The sequence below is a fragment of the Passer domesticus genome, chromosome 5, assembly GCF_036417665.1.
Source record: "Passer domesticus isolate bPasDom1 chromosome 5, bPasDom1.hap1, whole genome shotgun sequence".
Classification (NCBI taxonomy): domain Eukaryota; kingdom Metazoa; phylum Chordata; class Aves; order Passeriformes; family Passeridae; genus Passer; species Passer domesticus.
This window is the reverse complement of record NC_087478.1, coordinates 4580144-4607127: the sequence shown is the minus strand read 5'-3', so window position 1 is coordinate 4607127 and position 26984 is coordinate 4580144. Positions and strand designations below refer to the sequence as shown.

The window sequence follows — 26984 nt, the reverse complement described above, 5'->3', positions numbered from 1 at the left end:
GGCCCACCTGGTCTCTCCTGTATGCATCAGATGAATGCCTCATTATCAGATTCCTCTGCTTGCTTCCCAGTAGACTTAAATTACCATGTTAAATAGGATAATAATAAACACTGGCCTTTAACTACAGCACATCCTTGTTCACTCAGCAGCCTCCCTCTAATCTGATAAAGGGTCTGCAAAAGGCTTCAAGGAAACACGGAGTCAGTTGTTACACAGGTGGTTCTCCCTGCTTTCTGCAGTGTGATTACTACGGCAGCACAAAGAGATTCAGGCTCACAAAGCTGGTTTAGAGGACCTTGATCCCTCCAAGAATTATCAGGTATTGAAGCAGAGGCAAGGTGCCAAAAGGACATAGTGGATCTGGCCCAAGACTCTTCTGCTGCATTTCAAAAGACAAAAGTAGCCCTGTGCCATCTGCTTGCTTCAGCACTTGGACTTCAAAACCGAAGTAGCCAAGGAAATCTTTCCGGCTTAGGAAAACAGTGGGGAGGAAGAGAGATCTTGGTGGCAGTATATGCTGCCTTCACACAGAGCTTGCTGCATTTGAGGTATTACAGAAGCTCTTTTTAACAAGCACCCTGGAAAAAAGTAATCTATTCACCCAGAATAAATTATATAAAGGGAGCAAGCTAGATTGGGAACAGAGAGGGATGATCTCTCGAGACTTCAAATCCCCTCAGCCCCCAGAAGCCAAAAGTGCCATTTTATTTCAGTGGTAGAGAATTTCCTGCCCTGTTGTTTTGAGTTTTTGTTGTTTGCGGTGGGGTTTTTTTTGTTTGTTTGGGGGTTTTTTTTGTTTTTTCTTTGTTTTGTTTTTTTGGTTTTTGCCTTTGTTTCACTTTGTTTTGTTTTTTGCGGTCTTTTGTATTTAGTTTACCTAATGCCCTGGATTTCTTTTGTTGCAGAAAGAGGAAAAAGCCTTACAAAACAACAAAAGATAAAAACGAAGTCAAATTACTTTGCTGAGCTCTTTCACACATCCAAAAGAAGCAGAGAAATGCAAGCTCTGGAAAGGATAAGGAATTTCCTAGAATGCAGCTATTCCTGAAGTTTCCAATTAATAAAGCCAAGCTTCAGCGTTTGCAGTAGTATCAATATATCTGTGGAATTAAGATGGCTTTCCTCTGGTTTTCCAGAGTGAGGTAAACTTGGCTTTCTACCTGTCTTCCTCCAGCCTCAGCTTTGCAGAGCTGGCAAGCAATACAAAAGAGGAGGAAAGACATGAACTAGGCCGTCTGTCGTTGGAGGGTATGAAAGACAGTCTGAATAACAGCAGGAGAGAGAGAAGCAGCCTATGGTTATTTTTGACAGAATTGGGAGAGACTCAGATTGCAGCTTCATAAACAGTTCATCAGAGAAAAAACTCGGTCCAAATTAGAGGAGCCCCTTTGGCCAAGCTCACAGAAATACACAACCCTTGCCTGAGAAGAGAGAAATCTTTCAAAAATCAAAGTGCTTTTCTTTAAAGAGGAAAAACTAACTGCTTCCCCTGTGTGGTGTAGTAACACCAACTTGCATTCCTGTCATTACAACTCATGGCTTGCAGCATATTCAGAAAAAAATTTCTGTGTGACACCAGGCTGTGAATGTTCTGCCTTACACAGAGTCACAATCATGCAATGAAATGAAAAACTGACTTTTTTTCTTCCTCACCCAACCATGAGGTCCCTTTGATGGACTGCTCTACAAAACTGGAGGTGATACAAAGGGTCAGCAAGCAGAAAAACGCCTGGCACAACCCAAATCCATCCAGCTCAAATTAAATAAAAATGGTTGTTTTGTGTGGGTATTTACACAGAAGAGGAGGGTAGAATTTCACTCCACATCACACACGTGATTTTTAATGTTGTCCTGTACAGAGACAGGAGTTGGACTCTGTGATCCTTGTGGGTCCCTTCCAGCTCAGGATATTCTATGATTCTATGACCTCCAAACAAAAAATGAAAATTCAGTTTCTTTTTTAAATGCCTATTAGATAGTATAGGTGAAGTATTTGTCATGCATTGTGATTAAAAGAAGACTGTAGGATGTTTCTCAAGGCAATTTTCTGTTTGTTTCTAGCATTCTTAATAATCTCTCACACCGAATCCTTTGTGCAACTGGATTAAGAAAATAAAGATCATTCCTAGTCAAGAGATATCCACAAGAAACTCAAGAGGTTTTTAGCAACCTTACTGGCAGATTCAGCCAGGAGGAAGGATAGAGCCAGCAAGGAGATACACTCCCCCAAAGCTTCCGAGGGAAAAGCTGACCACCAGAGGAGCTTGCTGCTGGTACCAGAGAAAAGGAAGTCTGAAGGTGATTCTGCCTATCTTCAGGATTAATTTCATTTACTCATTAATTAACACATAATGCCTGAAGTGACAAGCATAATCTCTGCATGGCTGAAAAGAGTCCAAGCAAAAAGCATCCCCAAAACCCAGCCACCTTTCAAAAAGAATATTGTATATGGGGATTACAAACATTGATAATTAGTCTACAATGATTTGCATGATCTATGCTTCATCCTTATGCCTTCCAGCTGCCTGATGGACAGGTACAGTGATTCCCAGAAATGGGTATCAATGGGTTTCTTCTGTCTAACCACAATATCATTCTCACTTCATTTACTGCTTAGTGGGAAGGCATTGCTGTGACCCAGGAATCAGCTCCTTCCAGATGGACAAGTCTCAAAGTTCAGCATTTTAGTGATTTAAACTAAGGAGGAGTTTGCTCATCCATAGCAGCCTGGACTGCAGAAAATCCAGTTGTTTGACCTCTTAATGCTCTCCTATCCAGCATTACAAGAAAAAGACATTTGGTGAGGGCTCTGTGCTAACACAGTAGGGGGGTACATGCTACAATACATCAATCCTGGGAAATGAGGTGGGAGCGTGGGCTGGAAGCAGAACTACACTGAAACACTCCAACCAGAAATACCTTCTGCTTCTGAATCACAGGATCATGGAATGCTTTGGGTTGGAATGGACCTTAAAGAGCACCTAACTCCAGCCCTCTTGCCATGGACAGGAACACTTTTCATTAGAGCAGGTGGTTCACACAATATAGCCTTGAACACTTCCAGGGATGGGGAAGTGGAAGAGTGATCCAGTACAAACACTTGATTAGCAGGAAGGTACAGTGAGCTGGACCCCCTCCCTGACACTGGTGTGAGATCAATGCACCAAGTCCTTTAACCAGAACTGAGAGATGCAAACAACCCAAAATAAACCATGGTCACTCTATGCATCTGACTGCTCAAACTGGGCAGCAAAAAGAAGGCACTGAGAGGTTCCTCTATCCAGTACCAGGAGAAAATGGAGATATGCTGAGCCTTGGCAGTGCTTTGCCCAAAAGCACAGGAGCACCCAAGGCTGAGCTGTGTGCCTCCCACAACGGCAGGCACCTCTCATCTCCAGCGAGGGCTGTTTTTGTTAACTTTGCTGGGAACCCACAAAATCATTCTGTGATATTCTCCATAGCATGTGTGCTCTGAAGGTTTTTAGAGTCAGTGGCAGGAGTGCAGTAAGAAGCAATAAGTGTCTAGCAACCTTACAGCCAGGCACACACATGCACATCCAGCTCTGCCTCTGAGCTATGCTAATTATTTCTAACGGTAGCAACGTACTCACGTACCAAGCCCGAATGAAAATATACAGCTAGGTAGGGAGGAAAATGCATTCTGTGAGCCAAAATACTCACTTTCAGTTTACACCTAAGCACGTGTCACACTTAAACAGCTATAATGCACAAAACTCTCATCACGTACCTAAATTTGCACAGATATACATAGCGAAAGGAAGGAATATAATTAGGGACAAATACTTTATGTGTGTATAGAAAAAATGCAGGAAGGAAAACTAACGCATTCATTTAGAACAATATCAGTGTCAACATGACTGCAGCAAAAAACCCAGATTTTGGAAAAAGGGCAGGGTGACTATTTGTAATTTTTATTGCTGCTGGAGCAATGATGTGGCAAGAACCCACCACCATAATTTTTCCCTTCTGCATCCTTAAAATATTTCCCGCCTGGGGTGCAAAGAGAGGAAATGAAAGGAAATAGAAAATTATATTTTTCATGAGCGAATCCTGGGAAGCAACCTTTCAGGTTTCCACATTTTTGGCAACAATAATTTAAACAAGGAGAGCAATATTTTCTTATTTTTTGCACAGTTGTAAATGCATACTTCCAGATAAAAGACAATTAAACTTCAGTTTAAGAAAAGGAGGAAGGCAATATCCGATAGGATTCATGAGTCCTCTCCTTTTAGGACTGCTGCATAGCTCAACACAGCATACTACAAAACTGAGAGCCCAGCTGCAAACCTCTTTGGAAATGCTGAAGGCAAGCAAGATCATCGGGAAAACAAGCAAACTGAAAGCAAAGAGAGCATTACTACTGTACCTTTACTTTGGGGAGGGTTCTGACTTCTGTCTCGGAGAACATTAATCTGGTAGACAGCTCCATAAGGCTCAAAAAGTTCTTTTAATTCTTTTTCTGACCACGAACGGGGAATCTGTCCAACAAACATCTTAATGGCATCTGGGTCTGGTTGGTCTGAATGATCCAAAGCTCCGTTCATCTTGTTAGCTGTGCCGTTACTAGAAAGTGGAAAAGGAGATTAAAAAGAGAAGACAAGTTAGGAGACTACGCAGTTTTCGTGTGGACTAGATGCAGAAGATGATGTCAATTGGCACAAAGCAGAAAAAAAAATCAGTGTTTAATTAATAGCATAAGTATTTCGAACAAAAAACAATGCTATTACATTTTTCATTTAGTCTGGTTTTCTCTGCAGGCTGCTGCTTAATGTCATTATATAAGATGAGAGCGGCACAACACAACCCAGGACTTCTGCATTTTAAAGTAGAGGATAGTGGCAAATAAGTGCAGATTTCTCTCCATGGCTGTTGTAAACAGAACTGCAGTGAATTCTCACTGAACTGGCTACTGGCAGAAACCAGGCAGTGCGTGTGTCTATGTGTGTGTGTTTTGTAATAAAGTCACATGAAAGGAGTATGAAACACTTGGCAATCTGTCAGATGACTAATGCAAGATGCCAGCGATGAATCTGCAGATTGTGTGAAGCATCCATGTGTGCATCAAATTAGTCTGATATTGCCTAGAATGGAAAACACTCCAGCTATGTGGCTGGTTGCTGCCGATTAGTTGCCTACGCTCTTTAAAAAGGAAAAGCAGTCTGGAGAGACCCAGTTTAAAGCATAGTGTTTATTGCTGCCATAAAAAAAAAAAGCACAAATCAAAAAGAGACGGCAGTGACAAAACTGCCTACATCGTTGTGGAAATGAAAATGCTGCTTCAGAAAGTTTTTTTGCCCTGTAAAAGGAGATCAAATTTTTGAACACTTTCACCCCCTGTAAATTCTTAGCCTATCTGATCTCCAGATGTACATCCTAAATCCAAGTTCAAAACAATCACACTTTTGCAGGGAACTTTGGAACAAAATAATCTGATAAGAGAGACAAATGATAGATCATGATTTAGGAGAATTCATACTCTTACACAGAAAGTACATAATTTTAAATAGTGAACAAAAGTAAAAATACATCACTTCCTCCCCCCTCCCCCCCTTGCATTATTGATAATTAAGGACAGTAGTTTCAACTAATTACTTGGCTAGAAATTCCAAAAGTGCTGATGATTTTTGGATGTTTCAGTTTCAAGAAAGAACACTAATGATGCATGAATTTTCAAGCATCCCCCCATCTTTCCACCAGGGAGAGGGGGCAAATGGCCTGTATGCAGCAATGTCAGAAGCTGATCATGGCAGAATTCAGGCATTTCAGAGCCACCTGCCACTTTCAAAAAAACTTGGCTTTAATTAGAATTTCTCTGTTTGATGATTGTTCAGGAGTGAATGCCCACCGGAGGACTTGGAACAGCTCAGAATCTGCACAACCAGATGAAAATCATATTTTACATGTGGAAAAAAAAATCTAAGAGTGGCAAGAAGAAAACAACCCTGTGCAATTCCCCTGTCTCACAGCTATAACCTGTGTGAAGACAAATTATTTCGTTTCATGTGTTTCATCTCCTTGAAAGCATAATTCACATTAATATGTCCGTATTAACTTTAGCACTTTCCCTGCTTACAGGCAAGAAGGAGAAAGTTATACTAAAGGCACATTTTACAGCACCAGCAAGAAGTTTGATCATCCCTTGTGAAGTGCTTTCAACACGGTTCAGCAGACAACAGCATTTATCACTCTCATAAATGGCTAAAATTCCTATCTACTCTAACAGGAATCTTGCCTGAGTAAGAGACTCCAAGATTTGGTCCAAACTTTTACATTACATCTCATGTACAAATATCTTGTCTTGTAAATGCTCTTCATTATGAATAAGTTCTGTAGGTCATAAGTTCACCTGCAGGAACTGTGACTTCTCCAGGCCTTAGAAGCTGCATTTCCATACAGAGACAACACTTCACCCTTGGCTTGGCTAAATCAAGCCATCCATCCCAACAACCACCCCCTTAAAATTGCCAAGAAACAGAAAAACCATGACTGACTCACTTGAGTGAAACTTCATGGGAACAACTTTCAAGACTTTCATGGAGCAGTAGGCACATATGTGACACTTAAACCTCTAAATAATCACTCAATTATTTCTTTTCAATTCCTATTCCTCTACATAAAACCCAATGTGTCAAACAGCCTGCCTACTAGGGAGGTTGAAAAATCCCTGACCCACAGCTTAAAATAACTGTGGAAAACGCTTATATGTTATTTTGAAAGAAAAGGTAGAAGTTTAGTTAAGCTCCCAGCTCTGCCCTGGGCTTGGTCAACTATTTTCTTTCATAAATTGGCTTGACTTTTCACTTCATTTATTCTCTGTGTTGTTTGTATTGAGTTCAGTTTTAAATTATGCCCTTCATCTGTTCTCTCTGTTGGATCCCTTCTTTAAGAAATCCATACACAATTGCTACTTAGCCCAGAATTACAGCTAGGGTTATGTTTAATAAAGAATAACAAGTTTATTCCTTTGCCTTTTCCTTCACCAAAACCACCTTTACCACCAAGAGCCCCACAATTTCCATTGCTAATCAGCCAATTTTTTAGGAAAGCACAAAGCCAAACACTAACACCTGTTTTCTCAGGTTAATGGCCCTATTAGCATCAAGTTCTTGCTTTGAGCTAAAGGTTTAGGCACAGGCCAAGCTTTCTTCTAATTGCACAAAACGTTTAAGCCCTTTTTTATTTTGTTGGGACTAAAGTTGAATTACATTGATCATATTCCTTAAATGCTTTATTGGCTGAAGATGGTTAAAAGCTCTGACTCAAGGCATCAGTACCATACACTATGATGCAAAGCTCCAGGGGACAGGTTTTGTCACTCACTGCCTGCATTAACTTGAGTAAGTCATTAAAACTTCTCCAAACTAAATTCCACCATCCATTGACAGCTCTGTCAATCCACTAACTCCTGCAGAGTTAGGGAAAAGCCAAGCATAATTTAGGCTTTTCTTTAAAATACTTTTATACCACAAGGTAGGGACTTGACTGAGCTGCCAACATTTTGGCGGTTTGACAGACAAGTTCAGGCCACAGAGAGGGCACTCATTTTTACAAACACAGCTGGGCTTCTTCCTAAACTGCACTGCTTTTGATCTCAGTGCAAACCAAGGCTCTCAGATACCTCAGAGTGGGAATCCAAGTCTCACTGTTGGGATTTTGAGGAGCTCATGAGCACTGTTGCAGCAATGACACTTGCAGTAGTATCCTCACCCAGCTTTGGCAGCTGGTGTAGGACTAGAGCCAATGCAGACAAAATGAACAAATGAATAAATCAGCAGAGAGATAACATTGGGGGGAAACCACCTATTTTATAGATTCTATGGATCTGATCCCTGAAGTGCACTGGAAGGATCCACTGAGGAACAAAATTATACACCACACCTGCCTGAATGTTCAGTTTGTCACAGAACTTGTTGGGTCCATACAAAATCCAGCCAAATATGCTTGATCCTTTGCAAATGATCTCTTCTAAGATGAATTCCCTTATCCTCTCCCAGCTTTCATCTTCACCCAATGGACATTACTGCTCTGCACTAAGACCTCTTGGCTGCTAACAGCTGTAGGGTTTTTGCTTCTTTCTCATTGCCAACACAGTGGCTCTCAGAGGAAGTGGCTTCTTCCTTCCCCCATCTTCCCTTCTCCTGTACCCAAGAAGTAATAAGACAAAAGGGAAACTACATGTAAACCTTCCAGAAGGAAGCAAAGCAAGCCTTGTGAAAGCTTAGGACTATTTCTTGAAAGGACAAGTGTACAGAGATAGCTGTATCTAGGGGACACTAATGAGAATGAGATTCCTTGGTACTTACTGTCAGCACCCAAATGATGATGAAAGAAATAAGGAAAAGAAAGAAAGAAAGAAAGAAAAGAAAGAAAGAAAGAAAGAAAGAAAGAAAGAAAGAAAGAAAGAAAGAAAGAAAGAAAGAAAGAAAGAAAGAAAGAAAGAAAGAAAGAAAGAAAGAAAGAAAGAAAGAAAGAAAGAAAGAAAGAAAGAAAGAAAGAGAAAAAAGAAAAGCTGTAGCAATCCTTCCCTCCATGGCAAATTTAGCCCATTGGACTCAGGGGTGACCCAGCACATCATCTTCACTGACAAGGTGTCATCTGTATCATAGAGAGCAGCCTGAGGGCAGAGATTAAGACACTGAGTCGCTGGCTGCTTGTGGTTGCTGCCAGAGCATCCTCTCTCTCAATTTGTGCCAATTTTTCTTCTAATAACCTAACTACCATTCCATCATTTCAGCAAGCTGACAGGGCCACTCTTGAGGAGATAGAGATTGTTTTAATATCCCTGCTGCTTCAGCAGGAGTACCAGAAAAAACCTAGTAGATGCCCTCTTGGTCTCTCCCATTCATATCTTTAATTACTGCAGGACTGCTAAAGTGAACTGCCCACTCAGGACAGAGAGGTAGCCTTCAGAAACAACGTCTGAATCAAAACAGACTCTCTTAAATTCATCACTGTTAAGAGCTTTGGCATTAATCCACGTTCATTTCCATTAATTATCCCAGTGTCAAGTCAGGTGCTGAAAAACAGCTGTTAACGGGGACCAAACGGATTTACATGATACCTGTTTGCCAAATCTGTTTTTAACCCTACCCAGTACCTTCCTACTGTTCTTTTTTAGTGAATTCATATTGCAACCCTCACCCTATTATTGTGGTTTTACCATTTTGTTGGGGATTTGCCTTTTTCATGTTCCATAGTATAAGATATTTGAATTCCCTCTAAGAGCCAACAGAACAAGAACATGATAAAAAACGAGTTCCAAGTGTAATGACAACTAAATCCAACCCAGTGCAGAGGTATTTACAGGCACCAAGGTGTTACAGTAAAACAGCATTTATATCTGAGCTGTGGCATCACTGCCAGGATATCACACAAAGTGACAAAAGGGACAACACCCGTTTGAAGGCTTCTGACTGCTGTCAAGAGAGACAGCCAAGCATCACCTTAATGTACTCCAAAGATCATAATTGCTGGTTTACGAGCAAATTTTGTCTGGAAGGACCCAAAAGGGCTTTATAAACTCATTGTTTAGAGAGGAATGACTTCATCGTAAGGTGACAGACGGCAGCTGTTTAATGACATGGAGCATTATCGCACAACAATTTCAGCCAGGAAGGGTAGAACAATACCGTACCCAATTGAAAACTGCAGGGGGCTGCAATTTATAGACACAGAAGGTAATTACCTACATTGGATTTTGGCCAGCAAACTAAGGGCCAGAACCTCTGACAAACAGAAAAAGAAGCTATGCAACATTTTAATGCTGTAAATGACCAGGTCTCTGTGTTTTGGGGGGAAAAAAGTTATCTCCAGATGCCTTCTAGCCCATCAGCATTTTCGCAGCACACTTGCTCAAAAGCAGCTCAAAGAAAAGATGATGTTTCAAAAATCATTAACTGCTTCTGTTGTAGTGTGTTGTAGTTTTTGGCAGAACTATTAGACTCTAATAACAGTTATAATTATTATTAAGTAACACATATCCTAAATAGCAATTGCTAAATGACCCTGACATCATGCCCAATGGAAAAAAAAACCTCATATGGTAGGATGTTCAGTTCTACACAGGCAGTACAGTCTACAAAATAATTATCTCCAGGCTTCCCTGCACCTATCAGCAGGGCTAACAACGGAGCAGCTGTAAGACTTGCAATCCATCTTACAGCCCCATAAAGACTTTAACAAAGAGATGAGCAATTCTTCATCCACCCAGCAGAGAGCAACCGCACTTGCACTCTCACACACACATGAATTACATGAAAATCCTGATGGCTTTTAATACCTGACATACAATGCTCAGATTTCATTCTTCTCCGTAGCTAATAATACTCAAGTGCTTGTGTAAGCACTCAGTGGTAAATGCAAAGATGTTTTAAGTTTTGCTGCCTCCACATTGGCAGAAATTTTCTCTAAAAGTGTAATTTTTCTTAAGAGAATGAGTTACTTTTTACTGCCCTGATAATTTAAAATCCACAGGAATTTTTCTGGTGAAATCAGAGATTTCTTGTAGCTCAGCTTTATTAGTTCTCTCCATGTAGTAGATCATACAAACCACAGCAAAAAACTGTTAGTACAGGGAATACTTTTTTTCTGATCAATTCCAAATTTAGTACATGTAATCAGTTTAATGCCTCAGTTGCAAATTTTAGGTAAGGTAAGAAGGTATTTTATCCCAGAGGAAAAATATTTGAAAATATGGGGGGAAAAAATTTCCTACCTTGAAAAATGTTTTGATGGGTAATAAATTTGGGCTGGGAGAAGGAGCAACAGAGGGAAGTTGTCTTTCAAGCAGATAGGTCAGACTGCATGATACTAAGGGCAATATGAATTGGAAAATGTACCGAACAAAATACAGACTAGAGAAACATCAGAAGAGAGCTGATCCCACCTGAGATAAAACTTGTTATTTCTCAGAGGTATAGATGCAGATTCCTTACCAGTATCACAGAAAGAAATCAAGGATACAAAAGGAAATCATAGTAAGAGCTACATTAAAATGCAGTTCTCTTTTCAGCTGGAGGTGCACATTGAAGCACATACATTCCTTTGTGCTTTAAGGCTTCTCACCTTCCTAAAATTAGCCCTCAGAGTTCTTCTCACCAAAGTTAAATATTCACCTCCAGAGGGGGTTGGCTCTCAGGTGTTCAGCCTCTGCATTCCTGCACCACTTCTATTACAAACCAGTTTGATCTAAGGCAGGGGTTTCGACTTAAACCCTGGACACCCCTTGTGTACATGTTTAAACCTACCAAAAGATGTCATTCTAATGTTGTGCTGTGGGTAATGGTTCTTGAAACCATAGAATCAAGCTTTGCAAAAGCTATGTACATCTGCTACATCTGCTTCAAAAAAACCCTTACATGCAGACACATCTTAAAAAAAACCCCAAGTCCTGCATGTTTCAGACAATCTCAACTCTTACTGCTACTGTATGGATCATTTTTTTATTTTTTATTAAGCAAATTATATTTTAGAACACGCAGTAGGACTTAATGATGTGCATATGCTTTTGTGAGTGGAGCAATGCATACAAGTTAAAATACATGTAAACAAGAGTGAATGAGTGGAGAAGCGAAAGCAAACAGAGAGGGGAAGAGGTTTGTCTTTTTTAGAGTCTTCTATTTTGGAAACGAACTAAATATCACTGCTAGTTCATCTAATAGCAGAAGCAAACCATTAAACATGCCATATATACAAGTCTGAAGTGGGCAGCATCTTTTTGTTTATGCTGATAAAACTTACAGTGGCCTATTTTGAGTATCCTGAAGGATTTGCCTACAGTAGCCTATAGATTTTACTCAACTGAAACTAGTAGAAGCTCAACAGCCAGTGACAGATACCTGCCCTTCAATGGCTGAAGAAAGTCAAAGCAAACCCCACCCCAACTGCTTTGAATTCACTTCCCCTCTTATTCAAGTACAGACAAGAATCACAAATTTGTGGGATACGTGATAAGAATGACTGAAAATAAGTCCTTGAAAATATAAACTAAGAGCCTATGCAAGCCCCAATCCTTGTTCTTCCAGGCTGCTGTAGGCTTTGGGATGGAATTAGTTCAAGGTTTGATGAGGTCTGCTAGACAATAATGTTCTGCAACATAAAGCTCAGCTTAGGCAACCACCCAATAATCCATTTTGCTTTCTGGGCAGAATTTGTTCTCTACGTTAAACACTTGAACAAGATTGGGAGTGTCTTCATCAGGTGTAAGGTGGGTGCATTTCTGAGAAGAGTCCCATGAGAGTTAAGACAGAGAATCATAAAATAGTTTGGGTTGGAAGGGATCTTAAAAGCAGTCCATTCCAACATCCCTGCCATGGGTCTAGCCTTTAACTAGACCAGGTTGCTCTAAGCTCCATCCTTGTCTTGAACACCTTCAGGGATTGGGCAGACACAGCCTCTCTGGGCAACCTGTGCCAGTGTCTCAACACCCTCACAATAAAGGATTCATTCCTTATAGCTAACTAAACCTGCCCTCTTCCAGCTTAAGGCCATTTGCCCTTGTTCTATCACTATATTCTCCATGAAAAGTTCAACAGATATTAAGTAATGACTTTTAAATATCTGTTTTCTGTTGACCAGCATCTGCACATCTCATTTTGACCTGAGATGTTAAGTAATAACAAAGACTTCTAATTTATAATTTTTCTGTGTCTAAACTAACCTCTGTTATAGCAACTATTGCAACTTACTGCTACATGCTTGAGCGCCTCAGCAACTTTTTTGGGGCATTAAGATCTGTGCTCTGTCTTAAAGGGACTGTAGTTGAAGAGGGCTTTTTTCTCTCTATATCACTATAAGATGGACCGAGCTTGAACAATTACAGTTTTGGAACATGGATTGATGCATTTTTTCACATGAAGTTGAACCTGGAGTAGCTGACTGCTCAGTATTAATGGTGTGGATTATTAATGCCTTGCCTTGCTGATTACACACATTTGCAATGAAGCACACTTCTTTCTGTGTGGCAGGAAACATTTATCGGTATTATTTTTTTTTAAAAGCACAACGGTATTTGATTACACCCAAATGCTTATGTATTTGTGACATGTCAACAACTGAATTAGAATAGTACCAGGCTTTTAAAATGCAGGACACGTAGGACCATCTGTTTTCTTGTCAACAACCTCAGTCTCTCTCTCCCCATTTCAAACACTTACTGCTCCAAATTTGCAAAGTTGTTACTCAAGTCCCTTCTTCCTTTGCCCTCCAAAAAACTTCAAAGACAGCAATGAAGCTTCAAAATTTTTTTCTTTTACCTCATAGTTACTGACATGGCTATTTCAGCAAGTTTTGTAGTCAGGCTGGAAGATATCTGCAAGTTCTTATGAGGTTTGCAAGGTCTTATTTAGTTTATGGCAAACTCTGTCCTGGAGTTGAGATGAAGGGCATGAGAAAGGTGTTCTCCAAACATTTGTTTTGAAATGCAGCCATTTCTGTGTGCTAAAATCAACCAATTATTGCAAGAAGTAATTTAGAGTTCAGAGTTTTTCAAGACTGTCACCCACATGTGTACATACACATATGCTCAGGCCTGGTCCCAGCCGAGCTCCCCAAAGTGCAGGGAATCATTTTCATGGGCCCAAAAGCCCATAAAGGAGGAGGCCAAGAGCTCCTGCCTGACATGGCTGCTTTACCTAAACAGCATCCTTAAAAAGGGAATGGAAGATCACAGCCCTGCTCGTTTTAAGGGTGCAGACAATTTTGTTCAGCCACTTTTGGTTAGATCTCAAGTAGACCATTTGAGGAAGCTGTGACATTCAATTTTCTTGCTTAAAACAAAAAAATCCTGTCAAGCTCAGCCAGGGTCTCCCCTTCTACAAATCTGAATATAAGAAAAGATCATTGTCCAAAGTGTGATGCAATTGTGTTTTAACAAGTTAAGCATCATTATAGCAAAATCCCCCTCAGCTGATTCCTTTTTTTAAACCATTTCTTCATTTTTTTGACACCACATCTGGCATATAGAATACAGATGATCATTTGTTTATATATCTGTCTAAATGCCTTTTCCAAACACAGCCAGATGGAGCCTTTCAAAATCAAATTAATTTCAGATTAATTCACTCTGGACCCACTCCAGTTTCATGACTCTTTGCTTTGAGGCACCATCTAAATTGATTTAGAGTCACGAACTTAAGAGAGCTCAAGTCCTTAGGTACAGAAAAAAAGAGATCCTTCTTGCATACTGAAAGAGTCAGCATATCAAAAGAGTCCATGATTCTAAGTTTAGGCTCCTAAAATAACCTCCACCAAATCAACATAAGAATGCCTTAGTCTACATAGTGCCAAATTCATATATAAAAAACTTCATATTTCATTCCAGAAAAATCACTTTAGAATTTACATCTTCAATGCCTCCCTTGCTGAGTCCAATAAAATTTATTGCTCTAATTAAAAAGCAAAATAAAAAAAGCGTGTTGCTCTAAACCTTGCAATAAGCAGTAGTCATGGAAAGATAGGAGACAGGTAATAAAAATCTCCACTGCAAGGGATTTATCTAAGGAACTATAAACAAATGTAGCCTGCAAACACTGTGGGCTTGCATACTGTCAATCCTCTGTGGATGCCTTTATTATCTCACTTGTTTCAATTGCAATTTGGGTTTCCATGGAGATGTAACAGTCAACTCTGGAAAATTATAAGATAAATGTCAGGCAGTGATAACGGTGTTAATGAAGCTTCATTGACAAGCAGAACTATGCTTCAAATAATAGGCATATTTCTATTAGCATATGTATAACCTGTCCAGAAAAAGAGAGAAAAAAAATCCTAACAACAGGGAAAGACAATATTAAAAAAATTAAAATTAAATTCTGTGTATAGATGATACAAGACACACAATGGAACATTGCATCCATGTGAAAGGATGAATCCCTAAGAAACAGAAGAGATGCGGATTCAAAATTTAATTTCCCGATTCCCCCTGAAATTTCTGCACTCAGCTACCAGGCTGAAAAGGCACTTTGCTGACACACGCAGCCACATTCCTGCATGGTGTGACTCTTGTTTCCTTGCAGCACGGGGCTGGAAGGATCTGCTTCACCAGGCACTTTGAAGTGGCGGTTTCATAATGCGCAAATACAGCTGCAGCGGGCTGTTAGAAAGATGCCGACCTCAGTGGAAACACGAATAGCGCACACACCAGCACGGCCCCCAGAGCTCTCGGGTGTCGTTCGTGCTCAGATCAGGGTGGCTGCTCCACCACATCTTGATACATGATGAGTTTAACGTGATACTGCCGGGGCAACAGCCGTGAGCGCTTCAGATGACAGCACCGTGTGGTCTTGACCTGCTTCTGTGTTAACCAAGCCTGTAAAAGCTGGAGAAGCTCACACTCATCTGTGAGGGGCTGTAGCCAACTTTTTTCTTCCCACAGATGGAATGGTTTTGGTGAACTGGAGGTCAAAGAGGTGACAAAGGGGATTTCTGCAGACCAGAGGGAAATGATGCTCATCCTGCTTTGTTTGAACGAGTCAAGCTCTTCATTTGGCCAGGGTGGATTTCCACCCCGCCAGGGGAAGGGGAAAGAGTTTGGCTACACCTGTACTTGAGGGTTCATTTTGACAGTTTATCAGAAGCCAGGAGTAAGGCAGGAGTGGGGCAATCCTACCCCAGAGAACAACATGGAAATTTTTGTAGGTGGGTAAAATAAGCTAAGATTTTCACTGCCTATGAGGCAGTATTGCCTCTGTTTGGACAACAAAGAGGTGCTAGAGGTTAGTCCTATCTCTTCTCATCCCACTATTTGGCCTTGGAAATTTTAGTCCCTTGCCTGCCTGTGTAGCTCTTTCAGGTAGTGCCAATTCTCCCATCCCCTCCTGTGTCTTTGAAAACAAGGTTCTGGTATGAGAAGAATGTTAGAGGGGCTATATATTAAATGAAACAGAAAATGATGAAACAGAAAATCAGAATCGGGCTTGGTTTAACAGCAGTGGAAGGTGAAATCTTAAACACACAAGCAAACAAAGAAGAAAATATTTATGCCTCCAAAGGCTTGATGTTGAAGCATGTGGGCAGGGAAAATTTCAGGAATTGTGGGGAAACACTCAAATGTAACTGCAAAGTATATTCTTATGAAGCTGCAGCTCAACCAAATATCTGCATGCAGGACAGGAAACAAACTGACTTTGTAATTTCCATGAAAAATATAACTGGGGAGTGGGGTTGGGGGCAGAGTTTTTTTGCTCCTCTTCCCGTCCTCTCCTCAAAACATTTCTGTTCCTCCTACCTTGTCTAAATTCTGTTTGTTTAGTAAAAGCAAACATGAATGTTGTCTGGAAAATACTTCCCAGTTCTCCAAGGAGAAGTCATCTTTGTCTAGACAGGTTTTAGGGGGCAGAAAAGGAGTCAAAAAAGTGCCCAGTCCTTCTGCAGAGCAGACCTCAGTGCCGATCAGATTGCTGGACAACAACAACAACATCAATAGAGGGGTTTTTCTTTAAGTTGTATTACAAGGAAGCAAAAAAAAAATTCCAAAGTTTCCCTTTTTCTGATTATTTTCTAACTGCTCCTCAATATAACAAATGAGAAAAATCTAAGTACCTCATTAAATTTCTACTAAAATGTCAATAGTTAGAAAGTGGTTTTCCCCAGTGAATTTTCCACATATTTATAACTCACTCTAGTGCTTTTTAGAGGAGTAGGAAAACCTCTAAAACCTCTAAAATTAGTGGTAGTTGATTCTATGTAGAAGGACAAGTACTCCTGCCAGCTTTGTGGAAGACAGAATAATGAGTAAAACTAGAGTCTGGCTTCAACTTCAGATGGGCAAAACATACATGCTCCTGTCAGGGTCAAATGGTGACAGAACCAGGTCCCATCAGACATGCAAACATGATTTGTAGATTAAGGAAAATAAACTGGATGTGCAGACAGAATACTGAGCAATTTTTTTTAATGAAAAATACACCCATGCATGCCGTGTGGAACACATTGTCTGCACTACAAAACAGGCCAAGTTGTCTTAATTTCTCACTTATTGAAATCTCTAAATTCCATTGCAATGTGTTCTCTAGCAAGTACAAAGGATTCATTTTCCTTTGTATCTTGGATTACCAACAATTTTACTTTTATGTCCAAACAGAGACCTGCTACACAGAAGGTCAGAAGTAACACTGGCAGACAAGTAGTCAACAGCAACTCTGAGTTTTTAAAGTAAACCCTCATTATAGCTTCAGATTTTACTTAGCCCCTTATTTTTTCTCTATTATTGCAAATAAGATATTTTGCTCTGTTGGCTGTACTGTTCTTTTGAAGCTCACAAGAAAATAAACAACTACACATAATTAGGGAAGGAGCAACTTGCCCTTTAAAGCATCATTCAAACAAACAAAATGAGAAAAACTGGTTTAAATTTTCCCAATAAACATACCCTGAAAAATCCTAACAAAAATACATCCTAGCACATACACTTGCACACACACTTCCCAAGTCATATGGCAGTCATTTATGGGGATGCTTCTGACCTCAAAGATCTTTTAATTGCAAGTTTGCAGGACACTCTGTGCAAATGCAGCATTGGGAAAACAAAAGAGGGGTGCCATTTGGAACTGTTTTGCCAAACAGAAAGGAAAATACAGCTTGAAAAATTGCCAAAACCCCATGTTTTTAAGGTCATCATAAAATAATTGAGGTAGGAAAAATTTAAAATGATGAGATAATGTCTAAACTGTACTTTTTGGATATAATCTTATCCTAGTAGATATTTATTTGCTCTGGAGGTTTAATTCACAAGCACAAACAAACCTGGGTCCTAGGGAGTAGCTGACACTTTTGCAGAAGAAATGGGAAAAGAGGAGATGGGGAAAAAACCAGGAATATCATTCACATAATTTTGACCACCCCATAATTTACAAAGACTCTTAACTCCAATACCCTTGTGCAAGAGAAAAGGTAGTTAAACAGTTGTGGATGTATTTTTAAGCTCCCTGTGACATACTCGACCTGTGGAAACTTGGCCAGCTCAGGTTTGGCTGGCTGTCAGAAGCAGTGTGAAACGCAGTGTGATTTATAGAAATCTCTGTCATCACACCACAGGGTTAATGTCTTCCCTTCTTTTTTCTCTTTCCCTCCTGCCCCTGAAAGTGGAAAACTCTTATTTGTGATGACAAGTCTTTGGAAGGCTGGAGGATTAGTAACACCACGTGGTTCCATAAGATATCTAGCCCTTTTCCAACTGTTTTTCCATATAACTCCTCTCTGTACGGTCATTGGCACCTTCGCTCAACAGATGGAAAAAGGGAAGAACCTGCCCCAGGGCAGGTGGAGGGACCAGTGCTGGCAGTGGAAGAATACAGACCTAAAGCTCACACATCTCAGCTACCTAACACAAGAAACTGAGGGAAATCCAAGCATCAAATATGGGATTTTAATAATATGAGCATTTATTTTAATGATTTGAAGGCTGAACCTGCTGGGCTTGTCACTGTAAGTAAGAGATACGGAGAAAGAAATGATGAATCCTGAATTTTCATTCTGACTGCCACCACTGGAGAGCTGTGGATTTGTGCTTTTTCTGGTCTAAGGCAGGGAAGGATATGCCCTGTGCCCACACAATCACTCAGGATAGGCAGCCACCAGCTGGGCAGCAGGTCAGCTCTGAACACCGAGCTTCATTCGAGCAATTTCAAATTCATTGAGGGGTATTACTCACAGATTATTTTAAGGCACATCAGTTTTCTTGATATAACCATCCTTCAGAGAAGACGAAATCTAAGAGAAGAACAAAGCTGGGAAGTGTGTCTAATGGTAAGGAGCAGGGAACTGTGCAACAAAAAAACTGTTTCTCAGTCACACTCTTTCATAAGTCTTTTGCCTTTGCTCTGCTTATCTCCCTCACCTTCGAATTATGATCCCATGCCAACAAAGAATTCTAAAACACTCAGAGGAAACCACTACATAAATGCTGAGCCATAATGTTATTAAAGAAAAAAAAACAAAACAACTACCCTTTCATGATATATTTTTTCTTTTAACTTGATGTAATTATAATTTTTCTTTTAAAGGCAGTGTTTGAATATTACGAAATACAGCAGAAGTACTTTCCAAAGCCACTATTATTATTTGGATTGCAAGAGCATCTCTGAGGCCCCAAACAATGCTGCCTGCTTTCTAAGTAGACATAATTTTATTAGTAAGCCCAGATGTTTTCCTACTATTTTCATAGTTAGGAAACATGACACACTCACAGACTATTTTAATAGACAGTTAAGAAATAAAGGGGAGAAGGGGACAGAGCATGTCTGAGTTCACTAGCCTACAAAGTCAGGAATTTTTAATTTACTGTTTTCTACCAAGCACCTTCATTAATTAAAACCCAAGATCTTTAATGATTCTTTAATTGGCTTCCATCTTTCCATGACTGGGCTGAATATCAATACAGTTGGCTGAAACAGTTGCTGCTCTACTAAGAAGGTCAGAGAATCTGGGGTTTCCTGGGCAGAATGGGAATGTATTCCCTGAAGTTTCAAGGTAGAAGGGAATGCAACTCTAATGTGCCAGCTCACGTCTCATTACTCTATATTTTCTAGGCATTTATCCAGTAGATGCCTTGCTATCCTTTCTTATTTAATTCAATGATGCATTCTTCCATAGAGTTGCACTAGGCTGACACATTAATTAAAACTACCTTGAAATATTAGCAGCTACATAGCATTTGATTGGTAGGAGAAAAATAGTTGGGTATGAAAATTAGTATTAGCTTTTACATAAAATAAATTATTATTCAATAAATTTTAATTGCCTGGGGCATTTTTATGAACAACAGGGATTAGCGAATATAATGTATACAATACATTGTATATGTAACAGAGAGAATAATCAAGCCTGACAGAGTACTTTTGCTTGTTTCAGAGCACATGCACAGCTCACACAGAGAAGGAACAGATTACAAGGAGCTTCCCCGTAGCCACGCGCAGCTGTAAAAGCTCAGAGTCAGCAATGGCAGCGCACTGACAGTTAAATCAAAACTATACATCCTTGAGGAGCCATTTCGTCTAAATCACAGCTTCTGATTCCTCATCTTATGTGGTCAATGGGCCTGCATTTCTTAAAAATGGCAGCACTGGTGGAGATAGGAATGAGGCTTCAGGAGAGCTGTTTTTGTGAGCTCTGTTCCACGAGTGCAGCAGAAATGTACACAAAGCTTTACAAATGACCTCATTTTTACTAGGAAAGGACAGCTCAGCTCTGTTCTACATTTTCCTGAACTGAAAGAAAGGCCCCACAGCCAAACTGTCATGTCTAATCATTGTGTTGCTGGAGAGTGTTTAAAACAAACAACTTTTTTCTTTTTTTCCTCTCTCTTTTAATACAAAGCCGTGGAGCAATTGTTGTGTTTTCAGAGTGGGAGCTGCGTTTTTTATCACATAGCCAAGACACCAGAACAGCAGTTCTTCCCAGTGCAATGAACAAGCTTTATAAGGATAAATTTTCACCTCATTAATGATCTGAGCTGATTATTCCCTTCCCCCACTTTTCCTTTTAGGTCATGGATCAAATGTGACCCACTTTCCTTGAATGCTTTCCCACCATCTATTTTTCTCATTAGAGTAGAAAGCCAGTTGCTAAGGACACATTACAAAGCAGCCACGCAACCACTACACATCTACCCCCCAAACACACACACACACTTTTTTTCTCCCCTGCCTTTATGATATTTCCCCCCTCTCATCATCCACTCTCAACAAGGCCCCGCTTTACATTCAGGAAAGCCAACAACAGAACTGCTTATAAGGACAGGCTTAGCACGAGAATAGGATTTTCTAATGACTACAGAGACTCCTGGGGCCCTTCATATTTAAAAAAATATAAAGGCAGCAGCCTTGGTTTTTAATTACTCCTAATTCTAAATCTCATGGCCTTAAACACAATAGCTCTTTCAACTCTGAGAAAAAATGACACTAATCAGTAACAGAGTCCCCTGCGCAACCTGCTAGTCCTCTGCTGGCATTGCAATGCTTGCACTGCTATGATTTTTCAAGGTTGACCAATGAGTCAGCAAAGCCAAGACAACTTAAAGGCATTAAATCATGCAACCGAAATGTTTCTTTCCAATACACCACTGGATGGGTTGCAATTACCAAGGGGAACCACTACAAGGCAAATATTGTAAGAGCAGAGATAGAGAAAGTGGGAATTAAAAGAGATGGTGTTCATTTTGCAACAAATGAGCCCCAGATGTTAAGGTATTTGTGATTTAAAACAGCCCCTCAAAACAACCAGGTAAGGAATGTAATTAAAAAGCCTTAAAGTTCAGTTGCTGAAGCTCAACAGAAACAAAATGAAAATTTAATTCATCTGCTCTACTTCCCTCCGAGTAGCTGACTAATCTTCCTACTTGGTGCAAAGTCCTGTGAAATGGAAGACTTGTGTTGTTCTACAGTGCTTTCCATGAAAATCCTTCTCCTTGGCATTTATAAAAGAAAAGATGTCATTCTAAGTGTCTCACTGAAAAAATTAAACAGAAGTATGTAACACTGCAGCTACTTGGATTTGTCTGTTTCAGCTTTCCATGTTATTTATTACACTTCCCAGAAAGATTGTGCAACACCTTGATGTTTCTATAACCAATACCTCATTCCTTTACAAAGAGAGGTACACTATATGATTAAATGTTTCACATATATAGATTCACATCTAAATTACAGTTACACAGTGGAGAAGATTGAGGATTTGGTCACAACCTGTATTTCTACTTCATACCACCCACTCTTTTTCCACAGAATATCCAGAGCATCCTTTCTCCTAACTCTCATAGAGATGACAGAAATCATAACTGCAATGGGATTTTCCATTTAGCAGGACAATGAACACGTACATCAGAGCTGAATTGTGCCACTGACACAGTGGAAAGATTAGAGTCACGAGCATCCAAGCAAAATGAACCGTAAATACAATTACTGTTGAACTATCAATGAGCAAACTAAGCATGGATTTCAAGCAGTGGCAGTCTAACAGCCTCCTGAAAAGAAGAATAAAATCATGTTGATAGCAGGAGTCCCTGAATTCAGACAAAAATCTCAATTTTTGGATTGCAGGAAAAATAGTCTAAACAACAGACTTTTAATACCAAATGAGCTGCCCACAAGAAAGGCAACCCTGACACATGGCTGAGGCTTCCAGGCACCTCAAAGAGGAAGTCCATCAAGCTCCTTAGATGTGCACTGAAAGCATGGAAAGCTTCCATTCCCTGGAGGGAATTGAGGGGAAAAGCCATCATTTTTCCATCTGAAGCAAGCAACCAAACCTATTTTTCTGGACATTCAAAGGACTTTCTGTAAGTTTGACCAGATTTTCTTCTTTATGCTACCCCCTATTCCTCTACTTTCCTTTGTATTCAGAGGGGTTTTTCCTATCACTTCTCTTTTGAATTGTCCTTAACATAACTTATATTTGCATTTAATGCATTTGTTAATCATTAAACTGATGATTCCACTAAAAATACACCAATAAGTAAGGCAACCATTGCGGCTGGCCCTTATTACTGCATCATTTCTAGGCAGAATTCTGAAATCAGATTAAGTGACAGCAACTTCAAAGCATTTAAACATCAGGTTCCTAGCACCATGTTTTATCATTTCTGAACACTGCTTGAATTCCCAAGAACTCCCTTCCAGTCTGAATAAGTATTACCCAAAAATAAATGTGCTGTAACCTGTTGATCTCTTTTCTCTTGACTATTTTGTCAAATTGCTTTTAAGCACCTGTGATAGTCTCCAGCTGCCACTGCAGCTTCGCCTTTGCTTAACTTCATAAGAAGAAACACACGAGTCATAGGCAGGAAAAAGTCATCTTATCCTTGAATCCTTCCAGTAGCCAAGGCAGAACTGTCCTCTGGAGCGAGCTGGTTATCTGTTTACTTGATGAATTCTGAAAGACAGCCTCCATATCCCCCAGCTGCCAACAGTGGCTGAGATCCCACCAGAGCTCCTGCACAAATCAAAGTGAGGACAGCGAGGCATCAATTTTTGCCACTCACTTCTATTCTGGAAGAGATGCCAGGCAGCAGCATTCAGCTGCTCTGTTTTGTTGTTTAGTGCCTTGCATCATCATTCCACTGGTATATACAAGCAGTGACTGTTTTCCAAAGGGAGACATGGGGAGCCAGGTTACAATGCAGAGAAGGACACTCATTATTGTAAATTAAAATCCTTAAACAAATCACCAACAGTGAAACAATCTCTGCTTCGATTACACTCTTAGCTAGCACATCCAGGCTTTTCTTGCTTTGGCCAGAAACACTGAAGCCATGAGTGATCTAATCTGTAATCATGTTGTTTATTTCAAATTAGAGATAATATAAAAAGCATAACAGTGAGTATATGTATATTCATAGCACCACTGCAGACATCCAAAAGGAACTCTATTTTATGCCTGCTGCTTTGCATTTTAGCCTCATTTCTTCCCCTTTTACAGTCTATGGTAAATACAATATTTGCTTTTAGAGTTCTGACTCTCCGGGGATTATAAAGGAAAAGTACTTAACACAGAGATTATCTTTCTGGTGTTGCACTGTACAAATGAAAATTGTTACATTAATGGCACTATACAGTCATGTTCAAACACCATTAAGTACCTCTCCAGAAAACCAAAGGAAAGGGAATGATGAGCTCCAGCACAGTTCTGCCTCAACTTGCAAGTATATTTGTGTTTCTCCCTCTCTCACCATGCAAATGACTCTCTGGAAAGGAATCTGCAGACTTTATTTTCCTTTCATTAACCCTTTATACCCTGCAATAAGAGTTAACAGGAAATATTAATATTTAGGAAGCACAGACAGCAAATTCTCTGAAGAATACAAGGTCTGCAACACTGCTACAAAACCTGCCATTGAAATTCTGCCCAAATATGGATTTACACCAGCAGCTCAAATTGAGACCCACTTTCACACCTAAACATCCCAAGCCTGGGTGTCTGCTCTGGGTTTAAAAGCATGTAACAAACTGTCTTCAAACACACCAAGACTCACTACTTCGTTCTTTTTCCTCTTTCTCCACGGGTTTAAGACTTATATTTAGTTGCTTTAAATCTGAATGGGTCAGATGTATATCTGCTAATGAGTATTGGTAATTAAGGTTTCAAACCACACAGCAGCAATCCAACACTTTCATGTTGCTGATATCTCTCTATACTTGTGTATATTTTCAGAGCTATGTCTGAAAGTTCTATTTGATTTAATTTCATTAAATTCTTCAAGGCTAAAGTTACTTGTGAAAGCTCAAAATATAACTAAGTGTGGATTTTTGTCCTTTTATTCTTCACAAACCTATGCAACTGTTCTGTATATTACACTTTCACTTAGCACAAAAATTTAGAGATTTATAAATTTCAGTTATATTTTTTGTATTTTGCCATGCAATAAAGTGAAAAACATAAAAGATTATTACTGAGATTATCATTAATATTATTTATATATTCCAGTGCATAGAAATACTACAGCAAGAACATTTACATGTGCTGAAGAAGCTTGATTATAAAGCTTGGCTAAACTTATTGGAAAAGCTGCAATCATAGCGCAGTTACTTCCGAGAAAACATTTTGGGAAAACTCAGCATATTTCATTTTCCTCTCATAATTCCCCTCATAATATCTGTCTAGCTTTGTCAAGTGCTTTGAAAGAGCATCTGAGAAAACTGGGACTTTTACAGGTGCAAAATATGTCAAGGAATGTAAAAAGAAATGCTCTCCTTTCCCACAGATTTCAATTTCAGTCGTTCACAAGAATTGGCCAGGTCTCTGTGAGGTCTGCTCAAACATAATTTCATTTGTATGTGTCTGCTACCCCCTGCACAGTGTAGGAAATAAAGAAGAAATGAAAGAAAGCCTCAGCATGTTCCTGAAATTAATTTTCATGATAGGAGCAATTGAGTCCATCTACTAAGGTACTTATAATTACATTACATTGCTACTTGGAAGAAAAATGGCTGGCTATATTCTAAGAAAATATTAACCCCATCAGCCCAATCACAAATCACTACATTTAATGTATTCTTCCTTTTATTAACACCCACAAGGTGCCCATTAGAGGCACCATCACTGCTGTCCTAAATAATTTCTAATTATCAGACGACCAAAAACACGACAGAAATGCTATTTCACATCTTTGAATGAAAAGCTCTTTGCTTCCAAAAGACATGTCAGCACTGGATGATTTACTCCATGATTTTGTTTACTGCCTTCAACTTTCATTAGTGTTAAAAGAGCTAAGATTGTTTTCTTGACTGCTGAGATTTCCTAGGAGAGAAGAACCACACAAACACTGAACTCTGTGGGCCAGGGAAGATAAAAGGTGAAAGGCAGGGTGCCACGTCCCATGGCTTTGCTGGGAGGTGGTTTTGGGTTGTTTTGTCACGGTTCTGGCTTTCTAGAGAATAGAGAAGAAAAAAGGCAGGACCTGTGCCATGATTTCCCATGCCTCCTCCTACTCCTGCCTTGCCATCTCGCCCCTCTCTTGCATTGGGTTTGGTTCATACTCAAGGATTTTCATTGTCCCATATTCCTGCCATCCCAAAACAAAATAAGCAGGAATCTTAAACATATAAAGTGCCTGAACTCGTTCTTTTATTCCTGGTAGGCGTCTCATTGAGATTTTTTTGTTCTTCTAAAGAGTGATTGAAATTAATGCTTGATAGATTTTTTAATAAAATATATTTCATTATCTAATTACAACTCTAAGATTTTGACTAATTTTTCAAAAAATACTAGGAGCATTTTTCAGAAGTAAAACTTTCTATCTGAAGAAAACAACTATTTCCTAAATCATCAGTCACTGCAAGATTGATACATGTTTAATCCCATTCAGAAACACATTAATACCCTCTCAAACTAAAACAAAGAAGCAAAGTATGACAACAACATATTATTAACAAGAGGGAATTAAAACAGTTAATCTGATGTTTTGCTCCTGGAATTTTTGTGCATGACAGCATGACAAGTCCCCGAGCATCCTGATCTCATTGGATCTGCTTTGATTTAGGGTTTGGAGCTGATGACCCCAGAGTTCCCAACTTTCATTACTCAATGATCCAGATATCAGCACCCTGCAGAAAAATTCCTGGAGAAGAAGGAGACAATTTAGGAAAAAAGTGTGCTTCCTTGGAGGAAACAGATTTATTTTTTTAATCAGATTATATAAATTTTTATTTATTGTAATATATTGTAATATTGTAATTTATTGTAATATTTATTGTAATATTATTTATTCCCTGGCGGTGCCATTATGCATTAGTGAAGCCTGACTCTCCCACACAGAAAAGGTGGTACAGACACTGCTCCCTCCAACCTCCAAAATGCTTCAATCTTCCACGTCTTTGCACTTCAGCTCTGTGCCTGCTGCTTGCTCTGTACACACATATTGCAATATGTGATCAGGAAGCCTGTGATACCCATTCAATCATGGGAAGCAAGAGCTGGAATTTCTGGGGATAGCACTAATTTTCTCAGGCACTGGATGAATCATAACCCTTCAATATCTAGAAGAGTTATGATTCTATCTATCCATATCACGGATGTAACATACACCTTCTATTTAGAAGCTCTGTACATGATTCATTACCATGACACAGATAGATAAGAGAATCTATGGCTTTATTATCCAGGAATTGTACTGTGGAATGATATTTTACTAGAGAAAATGCAAACATTATTCTGCTAAACCTTCTCTGTGCCATTCTGCAATGTTGTTATTAACATTCACACAAAACAATAAAAACTTATGGGTATTCACAAGCAGTTGTTATATCATTTATAAGACAATGATAAAGCTGAACACTATAATCGTAATTTGTCAAAATAGAAAAAAGGGTACAAATAGAAACCAAAATCAATTATTTAAACCATGATGAGGTATCAGCAAAAAGAACTGGTTTTCCATTAAAATTATGCAACTGGTGTGCATGATACCCTGAAACCAAAAAGCCAAACACTAAGGCCAAGACCATTGTTCTGCATCTCCTCAGCCTATGTTG

At 39.5% G+C, this 26984-nt stretch overlaps 1 protein-coding gene across 16 annotated transcripts in view; it reads right to left on the bottom strand.

Moving 5' to 3' along the window:
* Positions 1-26984, bottom strand: part of CELF2 (CUGBP Elav-like family member 2) — a 545552-nt gene that overhangs the window by 126965 nt on the left and 391603 nt on the right. For 14 of the 16 annotated variants that reach the window (XM_064421752.1, XM_064421753.1, XM_064421755.1 and 11 more), the window contains one exon: positions 4388-4584. In XM_064421752.1, the coding sequence (XP_064277822.1) occupies positions 4388-4565 (178 nt within the window). In that variant the 5' untranslated portion in view covers positions 4566-4584. Of the gene's footprint in view, positions 1-4387; positions 4587-4748; positions 4897-26984 lie in introns of those variants that run through there. The other 2 variants (XM_064421756.1, XM_064421757.1) reach the window with 2 other exon arrangements.